At 42.6% G+C, this 24,986-nt stretch overlaps 1 protein-coding gene across 5 annotated transcripts in view; it reads left to right on the top strand.

Annotated features, from left to right (window-relative positions):
- idua (alpha-L-iduronidase) overlaps positions 1-24,986 on the top strand; it is a 32,080-nt gene that overhangs the window by 1,449 nt on the left and 5,645 nt on the right. For all 5 annotated transcript variants that reach the window (XR_014598129.1, XR_014598130.1, XM_084024143.1 and 2 more), the window contains exons 2-10: positions 11,942-12,082; positions 12,191-12,273; positions 12,598-12,705; positions 18,947-19,042; positions 20,378-20,580; positions 20,723-20,902; positions 23,213-23,429; positions 24,411-24,620; positions 24,735-24,856. Coding sequence is in view for 3 of the 5 variants with exons in the window: in XM_084024143.1 (XP_083880269.1) it covers positions 11,942-12,082; positions 12,191-12,273; positions 12,598-12,705; positions 18,947-19,042; positions 20,378-20,580; positions 20,723-20,902; positions 23,213-23,429; positions 24,411-24,620; positions 24,735-24,856 (1,360 nt within the window). In the remaining 2 variants the exon portion in view is untranslated. The remainder of the gene's footprint in view (positions 1-11,941; positions 12,083-12,190; positions 12,274-12,597; positions 12,706-18,946; positions 19,043-20,377; positions 20,581-20,722; positions 20,903-23,212; positions 23,430-24,410; positions 24,621-24,734; positions 24,857-24,986) is intronic.

Raw genomic sequence — 24,986 nt, forward strand, 5'->3', positions numbered from 1 at the left:
TATGAAATTATGTATTCCAATGGCTCCGAGGACGGCGACGTCTTTGGTTCAGCACGGGGATACGTTGTATCGCTGCCACAGTTTTGCCACCGTTCACAACCGACACCAGCGTCCATTTATGACATTTTTTAATTGTTTGACGATGTGCCAATTTCCCAAATTGCTTGCAGGATTGTGCATCCCTTGACTTTGACACTGTAATATACTTAGGCTACTTTTGAGGTTGAGGTAAAGCTTAGCCTTGTGATGAAATGCATGCGTATTTTATTTTTATTTTCTTCATGAATGACTTAAAACAATTGGTGAAACAACACTGGCAATGTGCAGTTCCATGCGCAGCGGGGATTTCTGGATTACTGTACAGTGGCGGCGACTAGCATCAGGAGCTGAAACATCACTACGGTAGAGCTAAGAAGGCTCTTAGAGCGCTCCAGACCACTCTTACCAACGTATGACGTACGAAAGAGATTCGTAGCAAAGAACGTTTCGGGAAACACGCGAAATGTTAAGTAGGAACTCTAAGTAAGGGTTACGAATGACGTAGCGTTAAGAAGGCTTTAAGAAGGCTTCGGGAAACCAGGCCCAGAACTTTAAATCAAGCCATGAGATCAGAGCGACCAAAATAAAAAGGCAAATCATTTCACCACAAGGTGGCCGCCGAGTGCGGACCTGAACACACGTCATTGAACTTTTAACCAATAGAGAACCATTCCGCGTAGCGGAGGTGTGGACAAGCCGGTTGCAGCCGCCGTAGACTGCCAAGCGCTGCAAGAAGCGACTCTTAAAAACTTGTTCCCGCCATGTTTTGGGTCACATGATATGGTCGCGACCCTGTGACGTCTTTGCAGTCGGCTGCTAAGTCGGACACAAATCCTAGCCATCATGCATCAGTTCAACCCACAATACATCACGTTAGGTAGCGCGCTGCAGGCGGCTACATCAAGTCGAATTCCCCTACTGACTCTTAACTCTTATTGGGCTACACTTTCATATTAAGTAGGTGGCAAACTCTGGTTATGAAAAGTGAAGCTTAAACCTCTATTCTCTCTGCATGCCATCAGGAGTGACTCCTCCGGTTGTAGAAAGAAGTGATTGTATAGAAGTCTGTGAGAAAATGTGCCTTCTGGGTCATTCCGTGCCAACTAAGCCACCCATGTATATGACACCTCTCAGATTTTGCTGAAAAGCGGTGAAAATATACCGTATGTTACCTAACAAGGGAATCTGAAGTTTCAGGTCAATATCTCAAACGGTTTGCCCGTGGCATCCATTTGAATTTCAAGTGCCACACCCCTTTTTGACACATTGGAATTTCGCATTTCATTTGTTGGCATTTTTGGAGGCCCATAACTTCTGTTCTAATAGTGATAGAAGGCTGAAAATTGCAGAATCAATTGTTTGGGTGAGAGGTGGGTCACCAAAGTCCAATTTTTTTTTGACGATTAATGATCATATTTTTTCTAAACAGGATTATTTGTTATATTTGGGAACTTTGCTCTTGCCAAAATGAATTTGAAGGGTGTGGTACCACTGATGGGGGTTTTATGGGGGTCCAAAAACCCTCCCGGGCAGAGTTGACCTTCAACAATGTTTCCAATGAACCAGTCATCATCATAGATACAGGCAATGTATTTTCCTGGCTGGAAAATGTAGTTTTGTGGCTGATCTGACTGCGAGTGTTCTGCCTCCGGGTGTTCTGTATCCAAGTGTTCTGAATCCGATTGTTGTCCTGCATCGACATCTGTGAATATTGTATCCTGTGATATTCTTTTCATCCGTATCTTATTTTTGGAAATTGGTAAAAAGCAATGATGCGATCGTGTTCCACTGATCCATTTGGCCGAGGCGTAACGTCTCTCCAATTCGTACGTTTCCTCATGTTTTTTAATATCTTCTGCACTAGCGAAGAAGAATGTAATGTTCTTAATGTTTTCTTTTGCCCATTGAAACATCTCCATTGGTGTCAGAATATGGTTTGCATCAGTAGCCTGCAGACTTGCTTGTGCTGCAAGTCCCTCGTCACAGGCGGGTCTCTTTCTCATCGGGGATAAGGGGTTAATCAGTGATTTCCAGGAAATTAATGGCCAACAGTCTAAATATTTAATTGTTTGCCATCACTGAGCATAATACTAAGTTATTTCCACTATTTTCATGCTTTATCATCACTAAATTCTCCCTGATCTACATTCCAGACTTCTGGAAAAAATTTCCAAAATTGTGCATTTTGATGAGTAAAATTCATATTAAGGAGCTTCATAGTCAAAGGTTTTATTTCATTAAAAGAACAAATATGTATCTTTATCTGGTATAAATCCCATTAGGATCATCAAGTGCCCACGTGGTCATTTGGGGGTCCAAATATGGGGTTCCAAAAGAGTCACCTCTGCCCAGGAGGGTTTTTGGACCCCCACTAAACCCCCACCAGTTGTACCATACCCTTCAAATTCATTTTGGCAAGAGCAAAGTTCCCAAATATAACAAATAATCCTGTTTAGAATTAATCGTGGTGCTAGGAGCACCCAAAAAGTGAAAAATAATTTTGTCCGTCAAAAAAAAATTGGACTTTGGTGACCCACCTCTCACCCAAACAGTAAGGAATGTTGGTTCCGCCTTCAGAATTGTGTAGTACACACCTATGGAGTTAGATTTGTGTCTTTATGACATGCGAGAAAATAAATGATCTGAGAGAAAAAAAAATATCTGAGAGAAAAAATTATCACACTGATAGCAAAAGATAATAATATTTGAGACTAAAAAAAGTTTTGAGAGAAAGTATTTTTTCATAGAACATAAAAAATATATACATTTTTAAAATTATTTCTGAGAAAAAAAAAATCTCTCAAATATATTTTTTTAACTCTCCAATATAGATTTTTTGCTATCAGTGTGAACATATTTTCTCTCAAAACGTTTTTCTTCTCGCTCTCAAAACCTTTGCTCTCGAAGCAATTTCTTCTCGTGTCAGGATTTTTCTCTCGTGTCAGGATTTTGCTCACGCCGTGAAAATGATGTCAGGGGCGGGGCCACGTTCCTATTGGCCGGTCGGGTGAGCCCCGTCTTGGGAGTCTTGGGAGACTTCTGAAAAGTTTTGGATAATGGCTGACGATTGCGACAGCCCGACACAAACCGCGTACACATGTAAGTATACTGTAACACGATTTTTATGTTTCCAGCTGACTTTTAAATAGTTTTGATAATGAACGTTACTTTATTGTTGTTGGAATTGTACGTTAACGTTACGAATCGAAGGTCCTGCCAGCCGGCTAGCCTACAGACGGTAATTTACCATAGAGGTTAGCGAGCGGAACCGAAGCGGCAAATGTGCCGTTTTTACCGACGTTAACTAAGAATATAGTGCTTATGTTAAACCGTGGTTATATATTTACTAACGGCGGTAAATAACGCGGTGCACCGTTCATTAAAGGGACGGATGCAGACACCGAGCGCCTCATCCGGTGGAGGGAACGATGAGGAGACGTTCACCGGCAGGAGGAATGCTGCTCTGAGAGGCTTCATTTAAGAAAATGTGGTGTTAAATGTTATAATTCTCATATGCAGGCCTTAACTACTACTGTTGCATATTAAGCTACTCAATGATATAAGGTTGAACACCAGCGTATATAGATGGGAGATGTCCTGCTGTCCTGAGAGGTCTACCTGAAACGTTCTGTTGAACATGAATGAAGTTGTCTTTCTTATTAATAATCAGGCAAAGTTAGTGCTGGGTAATATCTACAATGTGTTAAAACATCAGAGTCCATTAAGTTTATCCCATGTGGAACAGTATTACTGTCCATATTCTAATATATGACTAGTGGTGAATAGTTGATCTAAACAATGATTACGATAAGTGTTTGTATGTATGTATATGTTGTTTATAGGAACTGACGGTGTCAGCACTGAGGGAGGAGAGGTCACTGCTGCACACTGGAAGTGTTTATGGTCATGGATGAGGTGATGGAGCAAAGACCTGCTATTACTCCACTACACCCCATCTACTCAGCCATGATGCCAACCACTGCAGCAGGGTCTCTCCTCCAGAGCAGGAGGGAAATAGACCTGCAGGCCAAAACACGAGTCAACAATCATATTCAGATATTTATTATTTAGATTTGTACACAACCTAATAATTGTAAAACATTTAACAGGAAACATTTGTCTGTAAGAACTACTGTGTGGTATTACTTATAAACTGCACTACTGATAAACACAAATAAAACCTCAACAATAATCATGTTCTTGCAACACAGGGATCTGGACATTTGGAGCGGACACCGCAGCTACTAGCCTCTGAGGATGTCCCAGGACTGCTGGAGTGGCTCGTTGACTTCGGCGCTGTCACCCCCTTCACCACCGTGGAACTATGGACATGGAACCCATCTGTTCTGTTAGTAAGCAGTGGACGAGGTTCTCCATGGAACGCCTTGAAAGACAGAAGTCCTTCCTTAAATCCCCTTCCCGAAGTAGAGGCCCATCGAGGGAACAGGAGGATTGACCTGCAGTACGGCCGTCTGGCACCAACCTGTAACAGAAAACATCAGATATTACATTTATTCTGAATGCTTTCCTATTCATTTGTTGATAAACTACTTATTTCTTCTTATCATACACGTATTGCAACCTGTGTATATATAACATGGATTATTTGTCTAATAAATTATTCACTAATATCCCACTTGCTTGTACTTGTTTATTTTTAATCACACCAAACTCACACATGATATTATTAAAACCACTTATATTAGCCTACATGTAGCCTACATTTGTTTATGCATGCATATGCACATCTATTGATAATCAAATAATAAAGGAACGTATTTAAACCAGATAAGTCATATTACTTACTTCAGAGGGAAATCCAAATTCCATGTACATGTGAATAATGTAGCTCCTCCGACGGGCAGATTGCCTCCGTCGTCTCCGTGGTGAAGGTTGCTGGTGTTCCGTGGTCAGAGGTATAATACGATCTATGAACGGACGATTAATGATCGATAAAAGCTGCTTAATAGTCGCGATCGATGGCAAGTGAAGAAGCTACTCAGGTAAGAGGGAGAAAGAGGAAAAGCGTGGGAGCGCGCATATAAACTGTAGAAAACATTTGACAATTGTAATTTGACTTTAAAATATTTAGAAATATTTAATTAAGTGTAATAATAATCATGCTTTATATTTTGATAAGTAATTTCCATTTAACGGGAGCTAGAACCGCTAATGTAATCGATTCAGTTACGTGAGAGAAGATGAGGACGAGATGTCAATAAAGTTAAAAAACAAAAAAAATGTAGTATGATATGTGTAAACTTCCATGTGAACAGCAGCATACTCAAACGTTCATTTAGTAGGCAGTATGCAGTACATACACGTTGAGTATGTAGTAGGCAGTACGTTAGTATGGCATTTCAAACACAGCCCATGCCTGTGAATCGACAATGGCGTAATGATTCAGTTCGACTCCCAAGACGGGGCTCACCCGACCGGCCAATAGGAGGCTCGTCGGGCTCACCCGACCGGCCAATAGGAACGTGGCCCCGCCCCTGACATAATTTTCACGGCGTGAGCAAAATCCTGACACGAGAGAAAAATCCTGACACGAGAAGAAATTGCTTCGAGAGCAAAGGTTTTGAGAGCGAGAAGAAAAACGTTTTGAGAGAAAATATGTTCACACTGATAGCAAAAAATCTATATTGGAGAGTTAAAAAAATATATTTTCAGAGAGATTTTTTTTTTCTCAGAAATAATTTTTAAAATGTATATATTTTTTATGTTCTATGAAAAAATACTTTCTCTCAAAACTTTTTTTAGTCTCAAATATTATTATCTTTTGCTATCAGTGTGATAATTTTTTCTCTCAAATATTTTTTTTTCTCTCAGATCATTTATTTTCTCGCATGTCATAAAGACACAAATCTAACTCCATACACACCACAATGAACTAACAGCCTTCTATCACTATTAGAACAGAAGTTATGGGCCTCCAAAAATGCCAACAAATGAAATGCGAAATTCCAATGTGTCAAAAAGGGGTGTGGCACTTGAAATTCAAATGGACGCCACAGGCAAACTGTTTGAGATATTGACCTGAAACTTCAGATTCCCTCGTTTGGTAACATAAGGCATATTTTCACCACTTTTCAGCAAAACAATAACAAACCCCCCCCCAGAAGCATTTTTAGCGATGGTCAACATTGGTTAAGATAGGGCTATCGGCCTTATGGCTTAGTACTGGCGCGATGGTACAGTGTGTATATCTCGTAAATTACCCCACTTATAATGCATGGAATGTTACCAAACTTCTGCAGTAGTACACATAGGGTCTGTACTCAGAAAACGAGGCATTTGAAAGTTTGTAGGTACACCAGGGGCCCGCTTCAGAAAGCAGGCTCAACAAACTCTGCACCTAACCCTGAGCTCTGAGTTGACCAACTCTGAGATGGGCAACTCTGAGTTTTCGGTTCCAGAATAGCATTTCTGAGTTCAATCAACTCTGAGTATGTTAACTCTGAGTTACGGGTGTGCCTGCCGACTCTACAAAGCCATCATCAATGGAGCTCTGATACTACGATTCACCATGGCAACCGGGAGAGCGTTATTAGATATTACTGAGTGTTTATGTAGAAAATGAGCTCATCCTTAGAAGCAGAGCAACGTAATTGCATCAAAGGAGAGATAGTTGGCATGGCAGACATTTACGGCCTGACTTAATGTGTATAACTGAATGAAACAATCGATCAAGGTAATAACTCTTTATTTTCAACCTTGCAGAGCGACACTGTGGTGTAACAGTTAGCAACACTGCCTACAGTGCAGACAACAGGGGTTCGACTCCCGTGGTTCACAAAGTAGCGCAATGAACAAATACTCATTTTCATGTCGGTGTAATCCCCCAGCCACAAAAAGAAACTGGCTTCAGCTGAAAATTAAGCATAAAAATATTGCACAAATACGTAGACTAAGGCAGTGATTTTCAACCTTTTTTGAGCCGCGGCACACTTTTTACATTTACAAAATCCTGGGGCACACCACCAACCAAAATGAGACAAAATGACACTCTAACACAGTACATATAATACATATAGTTAATAATATAGTTTTTAAATTTATTGTGGGCCTGGCGAGCAGTACGGGACGGACGAGACGGGAGCCCAGATTACGCAGTGACGCAACTCTCGTGCCCCATACACCGCACGACAACGAGAGCTGCCTTTATTTAACGCACATACCACATGACAGAAACACGGCACACCTGACCAACGGACACGTCACTCTCAGTGACGGTGTCAACAACAATGAAAATGAACATGTTAATAGAACACACACACAACCATATAACATCCCGAACCCATTAACCCCACTTAGCCCTAACAACAGAATAACTTAACAAAACCCCTTTTGTCAACTGACAACCCCAATTCCCAGAATCCCCCCCGCGGCGTGGCGCCATGTTCCGGAGCCGCACTTCTGCCATACTTCTCACTTAGTGTGAAACCTGGGCCTGTTTCGATGAACACAAAATGGATATCCTGGCAGGAATGGTAGAAAGACACACACGAAGCTCTTCCTCAACAGCTCTCAATCTCTCTCTGTTTTTAGTTTTTATCGCAGTCAAGCTTGAGAAGCTCAGCTCACACAGATATGTGGTTGAAAACGGGAGCAATGTCAAAATAGCTTTGTTGGCCAGAAGGGGGAACTCCTTGGCAACAGACAACCAAAAACTGTCCAAAGGAAGATCAGCAAAGTTTAGCTTTAAACCGCGATCTTGTTTCAGTTCAATGAGTTCCTCTTGCTCCTTTAAAGTCATGTCCTTTCCAGCAACGGATGCTGAGCTGTATGGATCCCTAACCCAGTCAAGGCATTCTGTGAAGGCTGAAGAGAAATAAAATGACAACTTCTCCTCCAGAGTTTTCAAATGTTTGCCAATCACCTCGCACATTGCAGCAGTGTTGCCATCATGCAGTTTCTCGGTGAGTGGGAACATCTCAAGGTTGCCACGCTGCACATGTTGTTGCCAGAGCTGCACCTTTAAACGGAATCCGTTCATTTTATCAGTGCTTGTAAGCAGGTTTTCATTTCGGCCTTGCATCCGTGTGTTCAGTTCATTCAGATGATGAAATATATCAGCCAGGTATGCCAGCTTTGCACACCACTCATCACTTGAAAGCAGCTTTGAGAAATCGGACCTCTCGTCTGTCAGAAACACTTTCAGTTCCTCTCGCAGCTCATACACACGGGCCAGCACTTTGCCGCGCGACAGCCACCGGACCTCCGTGTGGAGCAATAAGACTTTATGTTCCGCCCCCATTTCCTCACACAAAGACGCAAATAAGCGAGATTTCAAAGGTCGCGTCTTCACAAAGTTCACTATGCGCACAACATCATCCAACACAGGAGCTAGATCTGCTGGTAAGGTCTTTGCAACGAGGGCCTCACGGTGGTAGAAAGACACACACGACTCATCAAGTTGCAAGGAAAATTTCTTACTGATGCGCATCTTTTCCAAAACAACAGTTTCGATGTCCGCAGACATGTCATCAATACGTCTCGCAATTGTGTTATCTGAGAGAGGCACTTTAGCTATCTCTTTGGCCGCGTCAGGGCCGAGCATCTCATTCACAATGGCTTTACAAGCTGGCAGTATTAATGTTTCTGCCACAGTGTGGGACTTTTTGGTTTTAGCTACGAGTTCAGCAACAAGGTAGCTAGCTTTGAGGGCTCTCTCGTTTACCTTTGTGGTTTTTCTCAAAAGAGTTGCCTGTTTCTCATTGTTTGTACGTAAGCGTACAAAATAGTCCATCGGCTTGTTTTGAACGGAAGGGTGTTCGTTTGGAGATGGCGTTTAAGCTTGCTTGGCACCATGGCGCTATTGGATAGCTTCTCACCACACACCAAGCACAGCGGACTCTGTGCCGTTGCATCCCCGGTGAAAGTAAATCCAAATGAAAGATAGCTTTCGCTGTATTGCCTCGAGCTCACCGTCTTGTCTTTTTTCTTTTGTCGACCACTCATACTTGGGCCTTCATCTGGGTCAGAATTTTGTCCAGGGCCCTGTTTGGCATTTGCATTTTCCCTTCTCAAAAACTTCTCCATCACTTTTTTTTTCTTCGTCACTGTCACTTGCTCGTCTTGCTTTGATCCCAAACTGTCACTGTCAGGTGTCGCGCCGCACTAACTATTGTCTTTACAGGCATTTAAAGCCCTCTGCTGCCACCCACTGAACTTAGAAGAGTATTACATTATCTGCGACTCTTTATTACACCACAGACACCCGACAATAGGCTGGTTCGGGATGGTCTTGGCTTGACTTGACTTGACTTATCACGCCGACGAGAGCTGCAGGTGTCTGAGGGGGCTGGCTCTAAAAGAGACGGCAGCCAAACGCCGTCAAGTCGGACAACAAAGTCAACGTGACTATGGTGCTCAAGCGATAGAACACAGCAGCAAACCAAAGAGGATGTGTTGTGTGTGTGTGTAATATATAAATATATATATATAAATAAATAAATATATATATATATTACATACACACACACGCACGCAAGGCAACATGTGGAAGGCATTCTTTTTTCCAGTATATTTGTATTATCATTTTATGTTTGTATTAACCAGACCTCACATATAATAGGCCGACTCACAACACAATGCACGGAACTTAAGATCAAGCAATGAGATCAAAGCGACCAAAATAAAAACTATCATTTCACCACAAGGTGGCCGCCGAGTGCGGACCTGAACACACGTCATTGAACTTTTAACCAATGAGAACCATTCCGCTGTAGCGGAGGTGTGGACAAGCCGGTTGCAGCCAACCTTCACCGCGCTGCCAAGCGCCGCAAGAAGCGGCTCTTAAAAACTTGTTCCCGCGATGTTTTGGGTCACGTGATATGGTCGCGACCCTGTGACGTCTTTGCAGTCGGCTGCTAAGTCGGACACAATTGTAGCCATCATGCATCGCTTTCAACCCACAATACATCACGTTAGGTAGCGCGCTGCAGGCGGCTACATCAAGTCGAATTCGCCTAATGGTTAATTTTCGCGCGGGATGCTGCGTCGCGCAACATGCCCCTCCTACCGGGAGCTGCGTAGCGCAACATTAGCACTTCTGCCGGCTGCATTTTGGACAATGCTTACTATTTTCTCTGAAAACCCTCAGGCCATGAGGTTCTTTTTCCTAGAATAGCATAGGATTTTAGCAGGCGTTTTCAGCAGGCGCTTTAGGAGTAAATGGGTTAACCGTTAAGTGATATTAGAAAATTTCCCACGGCACACCTGATGATCTGGCACACTGGTTGAAAATCACTGGACTAAGGCATATGATTTTAATCATATTTCACATATTAAACAGTAAATATAAGCGGCTATTTCAACACAGAAAAGTCCTTTTTTAGAAAAATGTAATGAGCTCTGCAAAGAATCTGCATTATGTCCACAATATGAAATGTCGAAAATGTTGGAGAATATTGTTTAGATATGTGATCGGTAGGAAAAACGGTAATTTCCTTCTAAGTAATCAAAATCCTCTCCCGACGTAAAGCTGCTAGAATCACTTTTATTTCCATATCGATTCGGTTGACGAGGAAAGGACGGCAATTTTTTTCAGAGTTGGTTCAGATTCCGGAAAAAGGCGGAGACATGTAGGGAGAAACTCAGGGTATGTTGAAGCAAACCTGCCAGCGACCAGGTTAGGTTCACAGAGTCAGTTACTATGGTAACTGACCTAAAGGTTGAGTTACCTCTCTTTCTGGAACGGAAAACTCAGAGTATCCCTCTTCTCAGGGTTAACAAACTCAGAGTTTCAGGAAAACCTACTTTCTGGAACGGGCCCCAGGAGTTTATTTAAAAGAACACTTGCCTGATAGCTTCTATCCTCGGCTGCTAACGCTAGCGCTGCACCGACGCCACTTCCGTGTTTACCCAGCCAATGCCGTCACGCGAGTTTCACGCAAGAGTATGAAAAAGTTTCGACACATAAATTCAGCAAAACTTTTTCATACTCTCCCGTGAAACTCGCATCATGGAAACAGCCTGGTAAACAGGGAAGTGGCGTCGGCGCAAGGCTACTTTTATTGTTTTATTGCGTGCCCTCGATCCGCTGGACTTGCCGACTGGGACTTTAACCCCAACAAAATGCTGCTTCACACAGAAATTTCCTCAGAAAACTCGTGTTCGCAAAGAAATCTAAGGGTTATGCTCTGGTCGTAGAGTATGTCTGTGATATGAAATGTCAGGGTGCTACCTTGGTGTACGACCTCGGTGTCGCTACCATGATGATGCTACCTTAGTGTGCTACTTTGGTGCGCTACCTTGATGATGCTACTTTGGTGCGCTACCTTGGTGTCGCTACCTTGGTGTCGCTACCTTGGTGTCGCTACCTTGTGCGCTGCCTTGGTGTCGCTACCTTGGTGATGCTACCTTGGTGATGCTACCTTGGTGATGCTAACTTGGTGTCGCTACCTTGGTGCGCTGCCTTGGTGTCGCTACCTTGGTGCGCTACCTTGTGCGCTACCTTGTGCGCTACCTTGTGTGCTACCTTGTGTGCTACCTTGGTGTGCTACCTTGGTGTGTTACCTTGTGTTCTACCTTGTTGCGCTACCTTGGTGGGCTATCTTGGTGCGCTACCTTGTGCGCTGTCTTGTGCGCTACCTTGGTGCCACTACTATCAGATACAGTAAGGTCGCTGTTTGGGGTACAGCTCTGCTGCTTGGGTTCATCAGATTCACCAGTCGCTTCTCCACAGTCCAAATATGGTCACTTCCATTCAGTGGTTGCAAAAAATCCAAGATGGTGACGACCAAAATGCCGAACTGAAGGCAACATAACATAACAATGGCTCCATCCACTTGTTTTCTAGTCTATGGTATTCAGCTGAAGAACAAGGTATATGAATAATATTTTGACCCACTTATTTGTCACAAAGTTAAACAGGAGGCTCTTGTTTGTGCTGTAGTCCCCCACTCCCTCACACCCAGGCACACCAGTTTGACCTGAGCATCGACCAGCAGCTCAACCTGGCCTATGTGGGCTCAGTACCCCATGGAGGGATCCAGCAGGTCAGGATACACTGGATGATGGAGCTGGTCTCTGCACAGTAAGTGAACTAGCAAGTGAAGACCTCTCCAGCCATATTTTCATGTGAATGAAGATGACATGCCTTCTGATGATCAAGATAAATTACTGCTGTCTGATGTTGTTGCAGAGACATTGAAGGCCAACCCCAGTACAACTTCACTAAACTAGACCAGCTGATAGAACTCTTGTGGATTAATGGACTCCAACCAGGTATTGGAACATATTTAAAGTAATCTTCTTCCCAAAAAAATCTCACTAGACTTAATGTTTTCATCTGATTTCCAGATTTAGGGTTACTGAATGAAATGTTAATTTTCAGTGGCTCTTTGTTGGTTGTAATATTGTTAAGTGAATATTATTGTGGCACTGATGATCCAAATGGGTTTATTAAGAATCCAAAGCAGAGTTCTTTCAGTTGCCTTTTTCCAACTACATTAAACCATACTTGTATAAGAATCATGACAAAGTAAATGTAATATGCTGGTAGCTGTAAATATCTCATGTGTAATTAGTTCCTGCACATCTGGTTGTCAGGTTTTGAACTGATGGGCAGTGTCTCGAACCATTTCACTGACTTTGAGGACAAATCACAAGTGGTCGAGTGGAGAAATCTGGTTTATCTCATAGCCACGCGGTACATCGGTGAGTGCCATTGTTTTGTATGTCAAAATGACACCGACAAAAAACTGAATCTGAGAAAATACATTCATTGTAATTGAGAAACAGTGTTTAAAGTGTTTTTAAAATGGGTCATTCCATGCCAACTCAGACATGACACCTCTCAGAAAAGCTGAGAAAATATGCTGTGAAAATATGCCTTATGTTACCAAACGACATAATCTGAAGTTTCAGGTCAATATCTCAAACGGTTTGCCCGTGGCGTCCATTTGAATTTCATTTCACTTTTTTTTTACACATTGGAATTTCGCATTTCATTTGTTGGCATTTTTGGAGGGCATTAACTTCTGTTCTAATAGTGATAGAAGGCTGAAAATTGGTGTGGTAGTTCATTGTAGTTTCTACTACACAATTCTGAAGTGCACGTAGAGCCTGTTTGTTTTGCAAAGATCAACAGCGCCCGGATCATCCTGTCCAATCAGCACGCAGGGCTGTGTTCGTGCACACACAAAGCCCCTCCCCCCTCAGGTCGTTCTATCTATCACGGGGGGGGGGGAAGTAGCAACAAGCTTCCAAGTCCTCGTTAAAAACCGAAATGAGGAGGTCCAAAACAACCAAGGAAAAGAAAACACCGGTGGAAAATAAGGAAAAAAAGAAAGATGGGTCATTCCATGTGAAAACAGCCAATATCGGGGTACCATCAGTGTTTCCCCTAGAATTTTTTTCAGGCCCGATAGTCCAGGCAAAATAGCGTTTTTCGTAGAATAAATTGTAAAAGAAATTTTTTCCTTTAGTCTTATCAAAATGAAACTTTACACAATGAAAGTAACCATAAAAATAAACATTTTTTGCATTACAAGTTTCTTTGAAAATACATTTTAATATGCAAATGAGCTATACACTAATCGAATAAAGGCTACCCAAAATATATCCGCATAGCCTAAATTTTTTCCTTTACTCCTACCACAATAAAACTTTGCACAATGAAAGTCTACATGAAAAGTAAAACATTTTGTATTAGAAGTTTCTTTGAAAATCAATGCAGTCCGCTCAGTGTAACGTGAAACTAGGATGGGGGTGCATTACTACATCGTTTACCATGGCCACACGGGTCCACTTATGACAGTGTGTGTGACATGTATGTCAGATATGTCACACAGAAGTATGGTATGGCTACTGTCATAGTCTTTGATGGCTACACAGAAGAACTCACGATAAAAGACGCCACTCAACTGCGTCGAACAGGTGTTGCTCCCGGTGTGACTGTACACTTTTCTGGTGACATGATCATCCAAACCAAAAAGGACCAGTTCCTCAACAATAAGGAAAACAAACAACGGTTCTTGGTTTACCTCAGGGATAAACTTGAGAGGGCTGGGTGTATCACAGACCATGCAAAGCACGATGCAGATGTGCTCATTGTCCAAACTGCCATTACCTCTGCCAGAACAAGAGACACAGTCTTAGTAGGTGATGACACAGACTTGTTAGTACTCTTGTTGCATCATGCTGATCTGAATGCACAGGAGCTGTTTCTGGCACCAGAACCAAAGAAAGCAACAAAAACAAGACGGATATGGTGCATAAAGCAGACGAAGGAGTTACTTGGTCCCAAGGTGTGTGACAATCTCCTCTTTCTCCATGCCATTTCAGGCTGTGATTCTACGTCTCGTCTATTTGGCATAGGAAAGGGAATGGCACTGAAAAAAGTAAAAAATGACACTAGCTTTCTCGAACAAGCTACGGTGTTCAGCCAGTCAAAGGAAAATGTGGAAAAAGACATAATCTTTGCAGCAGGTGAAAAAGCTCTAGTAGCACTGTATGGGGGCGAAAAAGATGAATCACTGGATATGCTGAGATACAGGCGATTCTGTGTTAAAGTAACTCAGAACTCATCTCCAGTGGAACCTCAAACTCTCCCCCCAACGTCAACAGCTGCAAAGTTCCATAGTCTTCGGGTCTTCTACCAACTGATGGAGTGGAAAGGGGGAAGTGAACATATGGACCCAAAAGACTGGGGGTGGCATGTTTTGGATGGGAGATTAATGCCAATAATGACCGATCAGCCTGTGGCACCATCAGAACTACTAGATGTAGTCCGCTGTAGTTGCAAGAAAGACTGCAGCACAAATAGATGCACATGCAAAAAACATGGACTCCCTTGCACTTCCATTTGCGGAGAATGTCGTGGTACAAGCTGCACAAACTCACAGTTGCCTGATTTATCAGATGAATATGACCCAGAGGGGAAGAACTAAGCAAAGAACAAACCAGGAACTGATATAGGGGGTTCCAGAACCAAGAGCCATAGAGAAGGGGTCGAGGATCCAGGCTGGATTTTTTTTTTAACTTAAAAAAAAACTTTAAAAAATAAAAAACACCAACAAAAAAAATACCTCCCCTGTTGTTGCTACCTTGTCGTGGTGGGGAGGCTTGTGTGCCTCCGTGACCCTGAAGACTATACTGGCGGGGGTTATACCCCTGGTAGGTGCTACCAAGCCAGGCAGTTTTCAGGTTAGAGGCCAGTCTAAAAGCAGCATTGCATTGGCAGTAGGATGATTGGATATTCAATGAGTATGGAGCTCATGTACATATTCAAATTCATATCAAAACAAACTTGTAATACAAAAAAGTTACTTTTCATGGATACTTTTACTATGTAAAGTTGTATTGTGGTAGGAGTAAAGGAAAACAAATTAGCCTATTTGGGTGTATTGTGGGCATGTACGATTAGTGTATAGCTCATTTGCATATTAAAATGTATTTTCAAAGAAACTTGTAATACGAAAAATGTTTATTTTTATGGTTACTTTCATTGTGTAAAGTTTCATTTTGATAGGACTAAAGGAAAAAATTGCCCCATTGGGGTGTATTGATGTCTCGCCTTATTGGCACACATCTCGGATTGATGAGAATTAAACATATTTCCCCAACTAGGATTTCTTAGGACTTAGAAATTATCTGAGCTGAAAAAAATTCTTTTACAATTTATTCTATTTTTGGCCCCTAAATGCCTTACTTTGCCTGGCCTACGATGGTACCCACCGAAAAAACCCTATAGCCTACAGACGACAAGCGTGCGATGGTGTATTGGTGCAGTTGGATTAAGTCAGGTGGCACAGCAAGCAGTCTGCAATTCTGCAATTATTATATTTGCATTCAACATTTTTGTTCAACCAGAGTGTATTCAAGGTTTTCAAGGATTCAAGGGGAGAGTGACTTATTAAGGTGCCGGTTGATGGAAATGATCCAAAATTAGGGGCCGGAAAAATATGGCTTGAAAATGAGGAGCATCACATTAATAGCTACAGATACTGTAAAACACTATAACGACATATGAGTGCATATATTGTCTTATTTTATCAAGTAAAATATAAGTTATAGGTTTACTCAACAGCCTAATAGTTCATAGAAATTCAGGTAGAAATAGGTTAACTCAGAGTTCCACAGCTTATCAAAAAACAATCCTTATTTTATTAACATAGGCTGCCTAAGGGCGCGATCAGTAGGGTCCCTCGGCACGATTGCCCCAGGGGGGTCCCCCGCCGCTTTGCATTCACACTGCTCCAGCCCAAACGGGCTTTGGCCCGTTAGCCGGTTGTACATACGTCATCACGTCCTAATACTACACACGCATGGCTTGATGTTGTTTTTAAGGAGCGCCGTCTCTGCATATATTTCTCGACAACACTCGACCTGCATCAGCGAATGTGCGCACGAGCGGATCTGTGCGAGCAGGCAACGCGAGGAAAGCGGATTTTGGACGGAGACACACAGCGGCATTTTTCTTATAAATGCACCGGTCCGGTTCCGGTACCGGTCTGGTTCCGCTCACACCACGAGTCTAAAGAGTGCAACAGCTTATCAAAATACAGTGTCAACTTTCCGTGTTTTCAAAGTAGAAAGCGACATCGTGGTGGTTTAACGAGGCAGAGCGGCATCAGAACAACATCAAGCGCGTAAAGTACACGAAGAAGAACGTAGCGGGAGCGCGCGGCGAGGATTGTTGCGGCCGCGCGTCTTGCGGAGCAAGTCTACTGTGCTGCGCGGAGGCGCTCCTAATGTAAATGATTATTGATTTATGAATTAATTGATAGGTAGCTTATTTTTGGCGTATTGATTTTTTTTTTTTTGGCCTGGCGGCAGGTCTCCTTGGCCTGGCGGCCCCTGTACAATGGTAGGGGAAACACTGGACCATGTACATGACACCTCTCAGATTTTGCTGAAAAGCGGTGAAAATATGCCTTATGTTACCAAACAACAGAATCTGAAGTGTCAGGTCAATATCTTAAACGGTTTGCCCATGGCGTCCATTTGAATTTCAAGTGCCACACCCCTTTTTGACACATTTGAATTGCGCATTCTATTTGTTGGCATTTTTGGAGGCCCATAGCTTCTGTTCTAATAGTGATAGAAGGCTAGAAATTGGTGTGGTAGTTCATTGTAGTTTCTACTACACAATTCTGAGGCAGAATCAACACTTCGATACTTTTTGGGTGAGAGGTGGGTCACCAAAATCCTTTTTTTTTTTTTACGGCCAAAATTATTTTTCACTTTTTGGGTGCTCCTAGCACCACGATTAATGATCATATTTATTCTAAACAGGATTATTTGTTATATTTGGGAACTTTGCACTCGCCAAAATGAATTTGAAGGGTATGGTACCACTGATGGGGGTTTTATGGGGGTCCAAAAACCCTTTCGGGCAGACGTGACTCTTTTGGACCCCCATATTTGGACCCCCAAATGACCATGTGGGCACTTGGATTTAGACTTAGATACAGGCAATGTATTTTCCTGGCTGGAAAATGTAGTTTTGTGGCTGATCTGAATGCGAGTGTTCTGCCTCCGGGTGTTCTGTATCCAAGTGTTCTGAATCCGATTGTTGTCCTGCATCGACATCTATGAATATTGTATCCTGTGATATTCTTTTCATCATCTTATTTTTGGAAATTGGTATAAAGCAATGATGCGATCGTGTTCCACTGATCGTTTTGGCCGAGGCGTAACGTCTCTCCAATTTGTATGTTTCCTCATGTGTTTCAATATCTTCTGCACTAACAAAGAAGAATGTAATGTTCTTAATGTTTTCTTTTGCCCATTGAAACATCTCCATTGGTGTCAGAATATGGTTTGCATCAGTAGCCTGCAGACTTGCTCGTGCTGCAAGTCGCTTGTCGCAGGTGGGTCTCTTTCATCGGGGATAAGGGGTTAATTTGTGATTTTCAGGAAATTAATGGCCAGCAGTCTTAATATTTAATTGTTTGCCATCACTGAGCATAATACTAAGTTATTTCCACTATTTTCATGCTTTATCATCACTAAATTCTCCCTGATCTACATTCCAGACTTCTGAAAAAAATGTCCAAAATGGTGCATTATGAAGAATAAAATTCATATTATGGAGCTTCATAGTCAAAGGTTTTATTTCATTAAAAGAGAACAAATATGTATCTTTATCTGGTATAAATCCCATTAGGATCATCAAGTGCCCACATGGTCATTTGGGTGTCCAAAAGAGTCACGTCTGCCCAAAAGGGTTTTTGGACCCCCATAAAACCCCCACCAGTGGTACCATACCTATACCCATACATATGATTATACTGTAAATCGTGGTGCTAGGGGCACCCAAAAAGTGAAAACCATATATTATTATCAAATATTTTAGGACTTTGGTGACCCACCTCTCACCCAAACAGTAACGAATATTGATTCTTCTTCAGATTTGTGTACAAACTGTAGTACAAACTACAATGAACTAACACACCAATTTCCAGCCTTCTATCACTATTAGAACAGAAGTTATGGGCCTCCAAAAATGCCAACAAATAGAATGCGAAATTCCAATGTGTCAAAAAGGGGTGTGGCACTTGAAATTCAAATGGATGCCACGAGCAGACCATTTGAGATATTGACCTGAAACTTCAGATTCCCTTGTTTGGTAACATAAGGCTTATTTTCACCGCTTTTCAGCAAAATCTGAGAGGTACCATGTATGGCACCCCGATATTGGCTGTTCACATGGAATGACCCAAATGATAATTTCCTTATTTGGGAAGGGATTGCTATGAAAAATGAAGGCAAGCATTAGATTTTTTTAGTTTTACAAATAAACAATAGAGTCATGTAGGGGGATATTTATGAAATGTTTATTGTCTAATAACTACATAACCTACAACAATAATTGACTACAAGAAACTGAATCTGCTCTGTATGATGCTGTTCCTACATAATGTGATCGATGTGGTGTTTTGTTTGATTCCAGATCAGTATGGACTGGCAAGTGTATCTCAGTGGAACTTTGAAACATGGAATGAGCCCAACAACCATGACTTTGATAATGTCACAGTGTCAATTCAAGGTAAACCCATAATGCATCCTACGTGACAATTTGATGTCAGTACAAGGAAATTCAAATATGTTCCCATCAATTTTGTTCTCACATTCTCTCATAGATATGTCACTTATATATGCTAACTAACTATACAAAAAATGTATCATTTGATAAATGCTTACTTGAAACTCCGTAACTTTGATTAACTGTATGTAAGAAGTGGGTGTAGTCATCATGACATCACCCATTGGTTTTTGGACTACAATTATGAAACCTCTAGTTTGGCATTTTAGCCATTGCCATCTTGGAAGTCTTGCAACCAGTGAAGGAAGTGACCATATTTGGACTGTGGAGGAGTGACGGGTGGATCTGATGAACACAAGCAGCGGAGCAGCACCCTCACTGGATCTGGATCCATCTGGAGTCTGGTGTGAAGCCGTTAACAAAGTTAGCTTCATAGTTAAAGGTCAATTTTACAGCTAAGTGTAAGTCATAGTAGCTAACTGCATTGGTAGCATGGTAGCAAGTCTGGAGTAGCGACCTGTTGATCACAAGGTAGCCCCGCCCAAAAGTATCCTCACATCATGCTGTATTGAAGAAGACATGAAAACAGGCAGCAACCTCCATTCCTGAAAAGTGAAGCCTCGCTGAAGTGTCTTAAACTTGCATTCTCTCTACTGACCATCAGGGGGTGACGACTCTGATTGCAAAAAGAAAATCTGTTTGCATGGAAGTCTTTGAGAAAATGGTCCTACTTCTCTCTTGATGTATTATCTCAGTAAACATTGTAAACATGAGTTTATGGTCTCAATCTCTAGTTTCAAGTGTTCTTCAATCTAGTATGATGTTCATTTAGTACCTTATGGTCTATTTAGAGTCCACCAGACCAGAAAGCAGGAAATGCTTTAGGGGGCGGGGCTACCTGCTGATTGACAGGTCGCTTCCAAGCTAACAATGCATTTAGCTACTAAGATGACTTAAACACTTAGCTGTAAAGTTGACCTTAAATTATTAACCTAACTTTGTTAGCAGCTTCACACCAGAATCCAGATGCAGTGAGTTGCCTCCTGGGTTAGTGCTCTGCCACCTGACGCTCCTCCACAGTTCAAATATGATCACTTCTGTTAGCTGGCTGGAAAAAAAATCCAAGATGTCACTTGTCAAAATGCTGAACTCAAAGCTTCAGACCCGTAGTCCGCAAACCAATGGATGATGTCTCAATGACTATGTGCACTTCTTATATACAGTGTATGCTTGAAACTAGCAATGAAAACTCATGTTTACAATGTAATACATCAAGTGAGAAGTTGAGGCGTTTTCTCCTTCATTCCATGCTTCCGACTTATCTTTACTTATCTTTAGGGTTTCTAAACTACTATGATGCGTGTTCGGAGGGTCTGCGTGCTGCCAGCGGTCTCCTGAGGTTTGGGGGTCCAGGAGACTCCTGCCATTCTCCCCCTCACTCACCATACTGCTGGGCCATGCTGCAGCACTGCTACAATGGCACCAACTACTTCACTGGAGAGACGGGGGTCAGGATCGACTACATCGCCCTCCACAAGAAGGTGGGCTTTTCTGGGCTCAAAGTAGAACACATATTAAATATTTAATAAATAATATATATTAGATGTATTAAGGCCTTCATTGTAAAACAGATGCAATCAGAATCATTTTTGTGGAAGCTGATGTTCGGTTTCTGTCCTCTAGGGAGGAGGCTACTCATTGCCCATCCTCCAGCAGGAGATCCAAACAGTGGGGGAGATTCAAAAGCGTTTCCCCCAATTCAACAGCCTCCCCATTTACAACGATGAGGCTGATCCGCTGGTGGGCTGGTCCAGGCCTCAGGAGTGGAGGGCTGATGTGACTTATGCTGCCCTGGTGGTGAAGGTGAGGTGGAGGACATGGAAGTAGAACTTCACCATCACATGATTTTCCAATTATAGAGTCAAATAGACAATAACACAGGGTATGCTTTAGGGCGTATCTACCTTATGACATCGCTAACATGCTACCAATGCAATAAGTTATTGAGATCACTTTAACAGTCAGGTCCACCTGTTGCGCCGCTGCAGTCCAAATATGATCACTTCCTTTACTGTTTGCAAAAAATCCAAGATGGTGACGGCCAAAATGCAACTGTTTACTGTTTACTATCTACAAAGAAGTAGGTGTCTCAATGACTACGTCCACTTTAATTAATCGGGCCGATTTATGGCATTTTGAGATGATGGGCATCGGCCAATGCCTGCGCTCACAAGGCCGATAAACAAAAAACGTCTGCAGACACATCTGTAGGCAGCCTTGCAGAGCAAGTTGCCGGCACTGCGAGCCATCCGCTGCGTCTTGCAGGCCTATTATTGTAGTAAATGGAGAGTCCGCTTGGAGAGTCCGCTTGGAGAGTCCGCTTGGAGAGTCCGCTCGGTGAGCGCAGGGGCGGCGCCATGGTGAGCGGAGCGGATGCCATTTCATTCTAAAAGGATCGGTCTAGTTCCGCTTACACCTCAAGTCTGAAGTGAGGTCCCACCACTGATCTGTAATCGGTCTGAAGCATCACTTGGTCCCGCCCCCTATAGCAATGTTGTGTCTCATTTGTTGTTATTAATTACATTGTTGTATTTTATCAGATGCAAAAGGTTCAAGGTTCTTTATTTATCACATGCACAGAGATGCAACGTAAAACATAATATCGGCATCATAGATCGGCCATCGGCCGCCCTGCTCTTTAAATATCGGCATCAGCTATTGAAAAACTGATCGACCACTACTCCTTATAGTCGACAGTTAAAATGCAAGTTTTACAAAATACTGGTAGTGACAAAATTGTACACTTGTTAGTTAACACAGTTAATTCTTACATGGAACATTGTATACATAAAACAAAAAGCTTGTTGCGCGGATCGTGAGTTCATAGCAGTGCTAGTGTTCAGAGAGCGATGTTTTATATGAGAGATACAGATTCTCATCAGAGGGAATGACTTTGTTACATTATGAATGTATTTTATTTGCTCCCAAGTCCGTTTTACACCGCCGGGATTGCAGCTGAAAGAATGAGGCTGATATTGTCATACACCACATTATAACAATACATCTAAGCAACACATTCATTATTTTAAAGTTATATTTTTGGCTTTTTATTGCGGGAGGACAGCGTGAGAGTTAAAGGGGCAAGGGACGACATGATTTAAAAGACGGCCACAGGGCGGCTTCAAACCCAGGACCACTGCAGGGATCCTCGGTACATGGGGCGGTAACTCTACCACTGAGCTATCAGAGCACTTAACACATTCATGTAATCAGTCAGATCTAGTAGTGCTCTTATGATGGGGCAGTCAGATTATACAACTATTAACTTACGCATTCACACAGTCGGCGAGTTTTTGTGACTGGAGCAGATGTTCGTTATTTTTTATTGATGTGAAATATTAATAACTGATCATTCGTCACTCAATATTTGTGATGAGACATATTGAGTTGATAAATTGTCGGGGGGGGGGGGGGTCATATTAATTCTCCCATGTCGATTGCAGGGTCATGTTAAAATAAATGATATCGCTGGGGGTTATGCATAAACTGATCAGGGGTCTGAAAATCCCTCTGGTGGGTCTTAAAATAAATAAGGAACAGTCCCTAAGTGAGTTTGTGCTTCATGTTGGGTTCACTCTGAGCGACACAGCAACAGTCTACTAGTGATTAGCAAGTAAGAAGCAACAAACGATGCCCGACGCAATCACAGTGTCATCTCTTCAGTTCTCCAATGATGTCATGAAGCATCAACCACTCGTGTGTGCTGTTAACCATCTCCCAGGGGTGAACGCTCCAGCAACACTTAAGTGGCATGAGGCTGCCATGCTCGGCCATTTACTTTCTTTTTTGTTGCTTGTACTGTGAACACAGCATCCAAGTGTTGTCAGTGAGTAGCTCAGCATTGCACCACTGCACATTTTTACATTGTGTTGTACACAAGTGTGTTTTCAAGCAGAAATAGAAATGAAGTACATACAGTTGGTCTTCATAGTATTGAGTACCAATATGAGTACTTAATACTACCATTAAAGTTCTAACAATAACTTAAAAAAACATGTTCATGTGAATCAGATAATCCTCACTTTCTGACTGTAACAAATACAAAATACAACATTAATCCTTTAATATTTTGAAATAGACTCCACCTTCTGTTTGTCCTGCTCCCTACAACAGGTCATACACCAGCACCAGGATCTGCTGCTGGCCGATCCTAACAGCACCATCAACTACACCCTGCTCAGCAATGACAATGCCTTCCTCAGCTACCACCCCCACCCCTTTACCCAGCGCACACTGACCGCTCGCTTCCAGGTCAACAACACCAAGCAGCCTCACGTCCAGCTGCTCAGGAAGCCTGTCCTCACCGTCATGGGCCTGCTGGCTTTGCTAGGTAATAGACAGCTACCCTCCAGGGTTTATATGTGGCTGAGTGGAAATGTATGGCCGAGCCATTATGATGATTCATATGTGTGCATTTTGTAAAGGGCAATCACATTCTTCACAGGGTGCTTCTGCATACAAAGTCAGTGCAAAGATGCAAAATCCCATCAGGTGGTGTGAATCAGGCACGTACGGGAAATGAGCCTATTTGTAACATTTCAACTTGAATGATAAATTTGAGTGACACGAAAGCCGATCAGCATTGAGACACTCCTCCTGTCATTACTGAATCAGACATGCAGGAACCTTCTCCTGTGTGTGGTCACCCAGAGCTCCGAGGTAGTAGCTGATATTAGTACAGAGTCCATGTGTGTGTAGAAACCACAGACTGTCTGTGATACAAACAACACTTATTTTGAGTGGTAATTGGTGCAGCTACAATGTTAGCATAGCCTAACAAATCCAAAGTCCATTCAGTAAACAAGCATTTTAAAAGTTGTTTGCTTGTCGTCTTGCAGACAGGCCTGGCAAACCATTGTCTTTGTTCTGTATTTATGTCGGTATCCGTTTAAAAATGAAATAACCCCATAATAGTTTATTTTTGGTTCTTAGAGTTGTAGTTAAGCAGTCGACGTGTGTCTTGCTAAATAGTGAATCCAGCTTGGTGAAATCCACCGATCACCTCTGGGTGATGTTAGGAACCCAGACAGGACGGGGTTTGGTTTCATGGTGGATCTGGGACTTCAACATGTACAAAGCAGGGGTACTGTTGATTTCAGCCATGATGATGAAAGTACCCCCGCCCCCTCCAACTGGGCAAACTCACAAATTATCCCCTGAATGAACACAAATGATCCTGTGGTCGTCCAAATGTTGTGAGTAGCGATTGGTGTGAACATGGCTTAAAGCAGCCTCAGGTTCCCATGATGCTGCTGTCCCAGTCTTATGTGAATGGCCCTGTTGCATCTCCTGTATGTGGTTCCACTCTCAGGAGGGACCCAGGTCCTGGCTGAGGTCCTGAGCTCAGCAGGAAGCAACAACAGCATGGTGGGAGTTCTTGCCAGCAGCCACAAGCCCATAACACCTGATGGCTCAGACAGCTGGCAGGCAGCAGTGATGATCTACAACAGTGATGACAACAGCACCTCCACTACCACTGATGATGTCACCCTTTACCTGAAGGGACTGGCTGCACAGAAGGGTATACATGCTGTTAACATCTTATTTTATTTGAGATGAAAGGGTGATTAGGAACAATATAACCAGGCCCAACAGGTCTTTATGTCTGTGTTTAATGTCTGTGCTTGCTATCCAGGTCTCGTGTATGTCACTTATTACATTGACAACAATGTAAGCAACCCGTACCAGCTGTGGCAGAGCATGGGCAGCCCAGACTACCCCACAGCAGAGCAGTTCAGACTCCTCAGGACTCTGCAGGTAAACAGGAGCAGGTCATACACATGTTCATTTCCACAGGTGGTGTACAGACATTTTTGCAATACTGTATGCAAAGCTTTTTCCTCCTGTAATTGCATTTGGAAAGAAGCACATAATATACTATATTACT

Source organism: Eutrigla gurnardus, assembly GCF_963514095.1.
Source record: "Eutrigla gurnardus genome assembly, chromosome: 13".
Taxonomy (NCBI): Eukaryota; Metazoa; Chordata; class Actinopteri; order Perciformes; family Triglidae; genus Eutrigla; species Eutrigla gurnardus.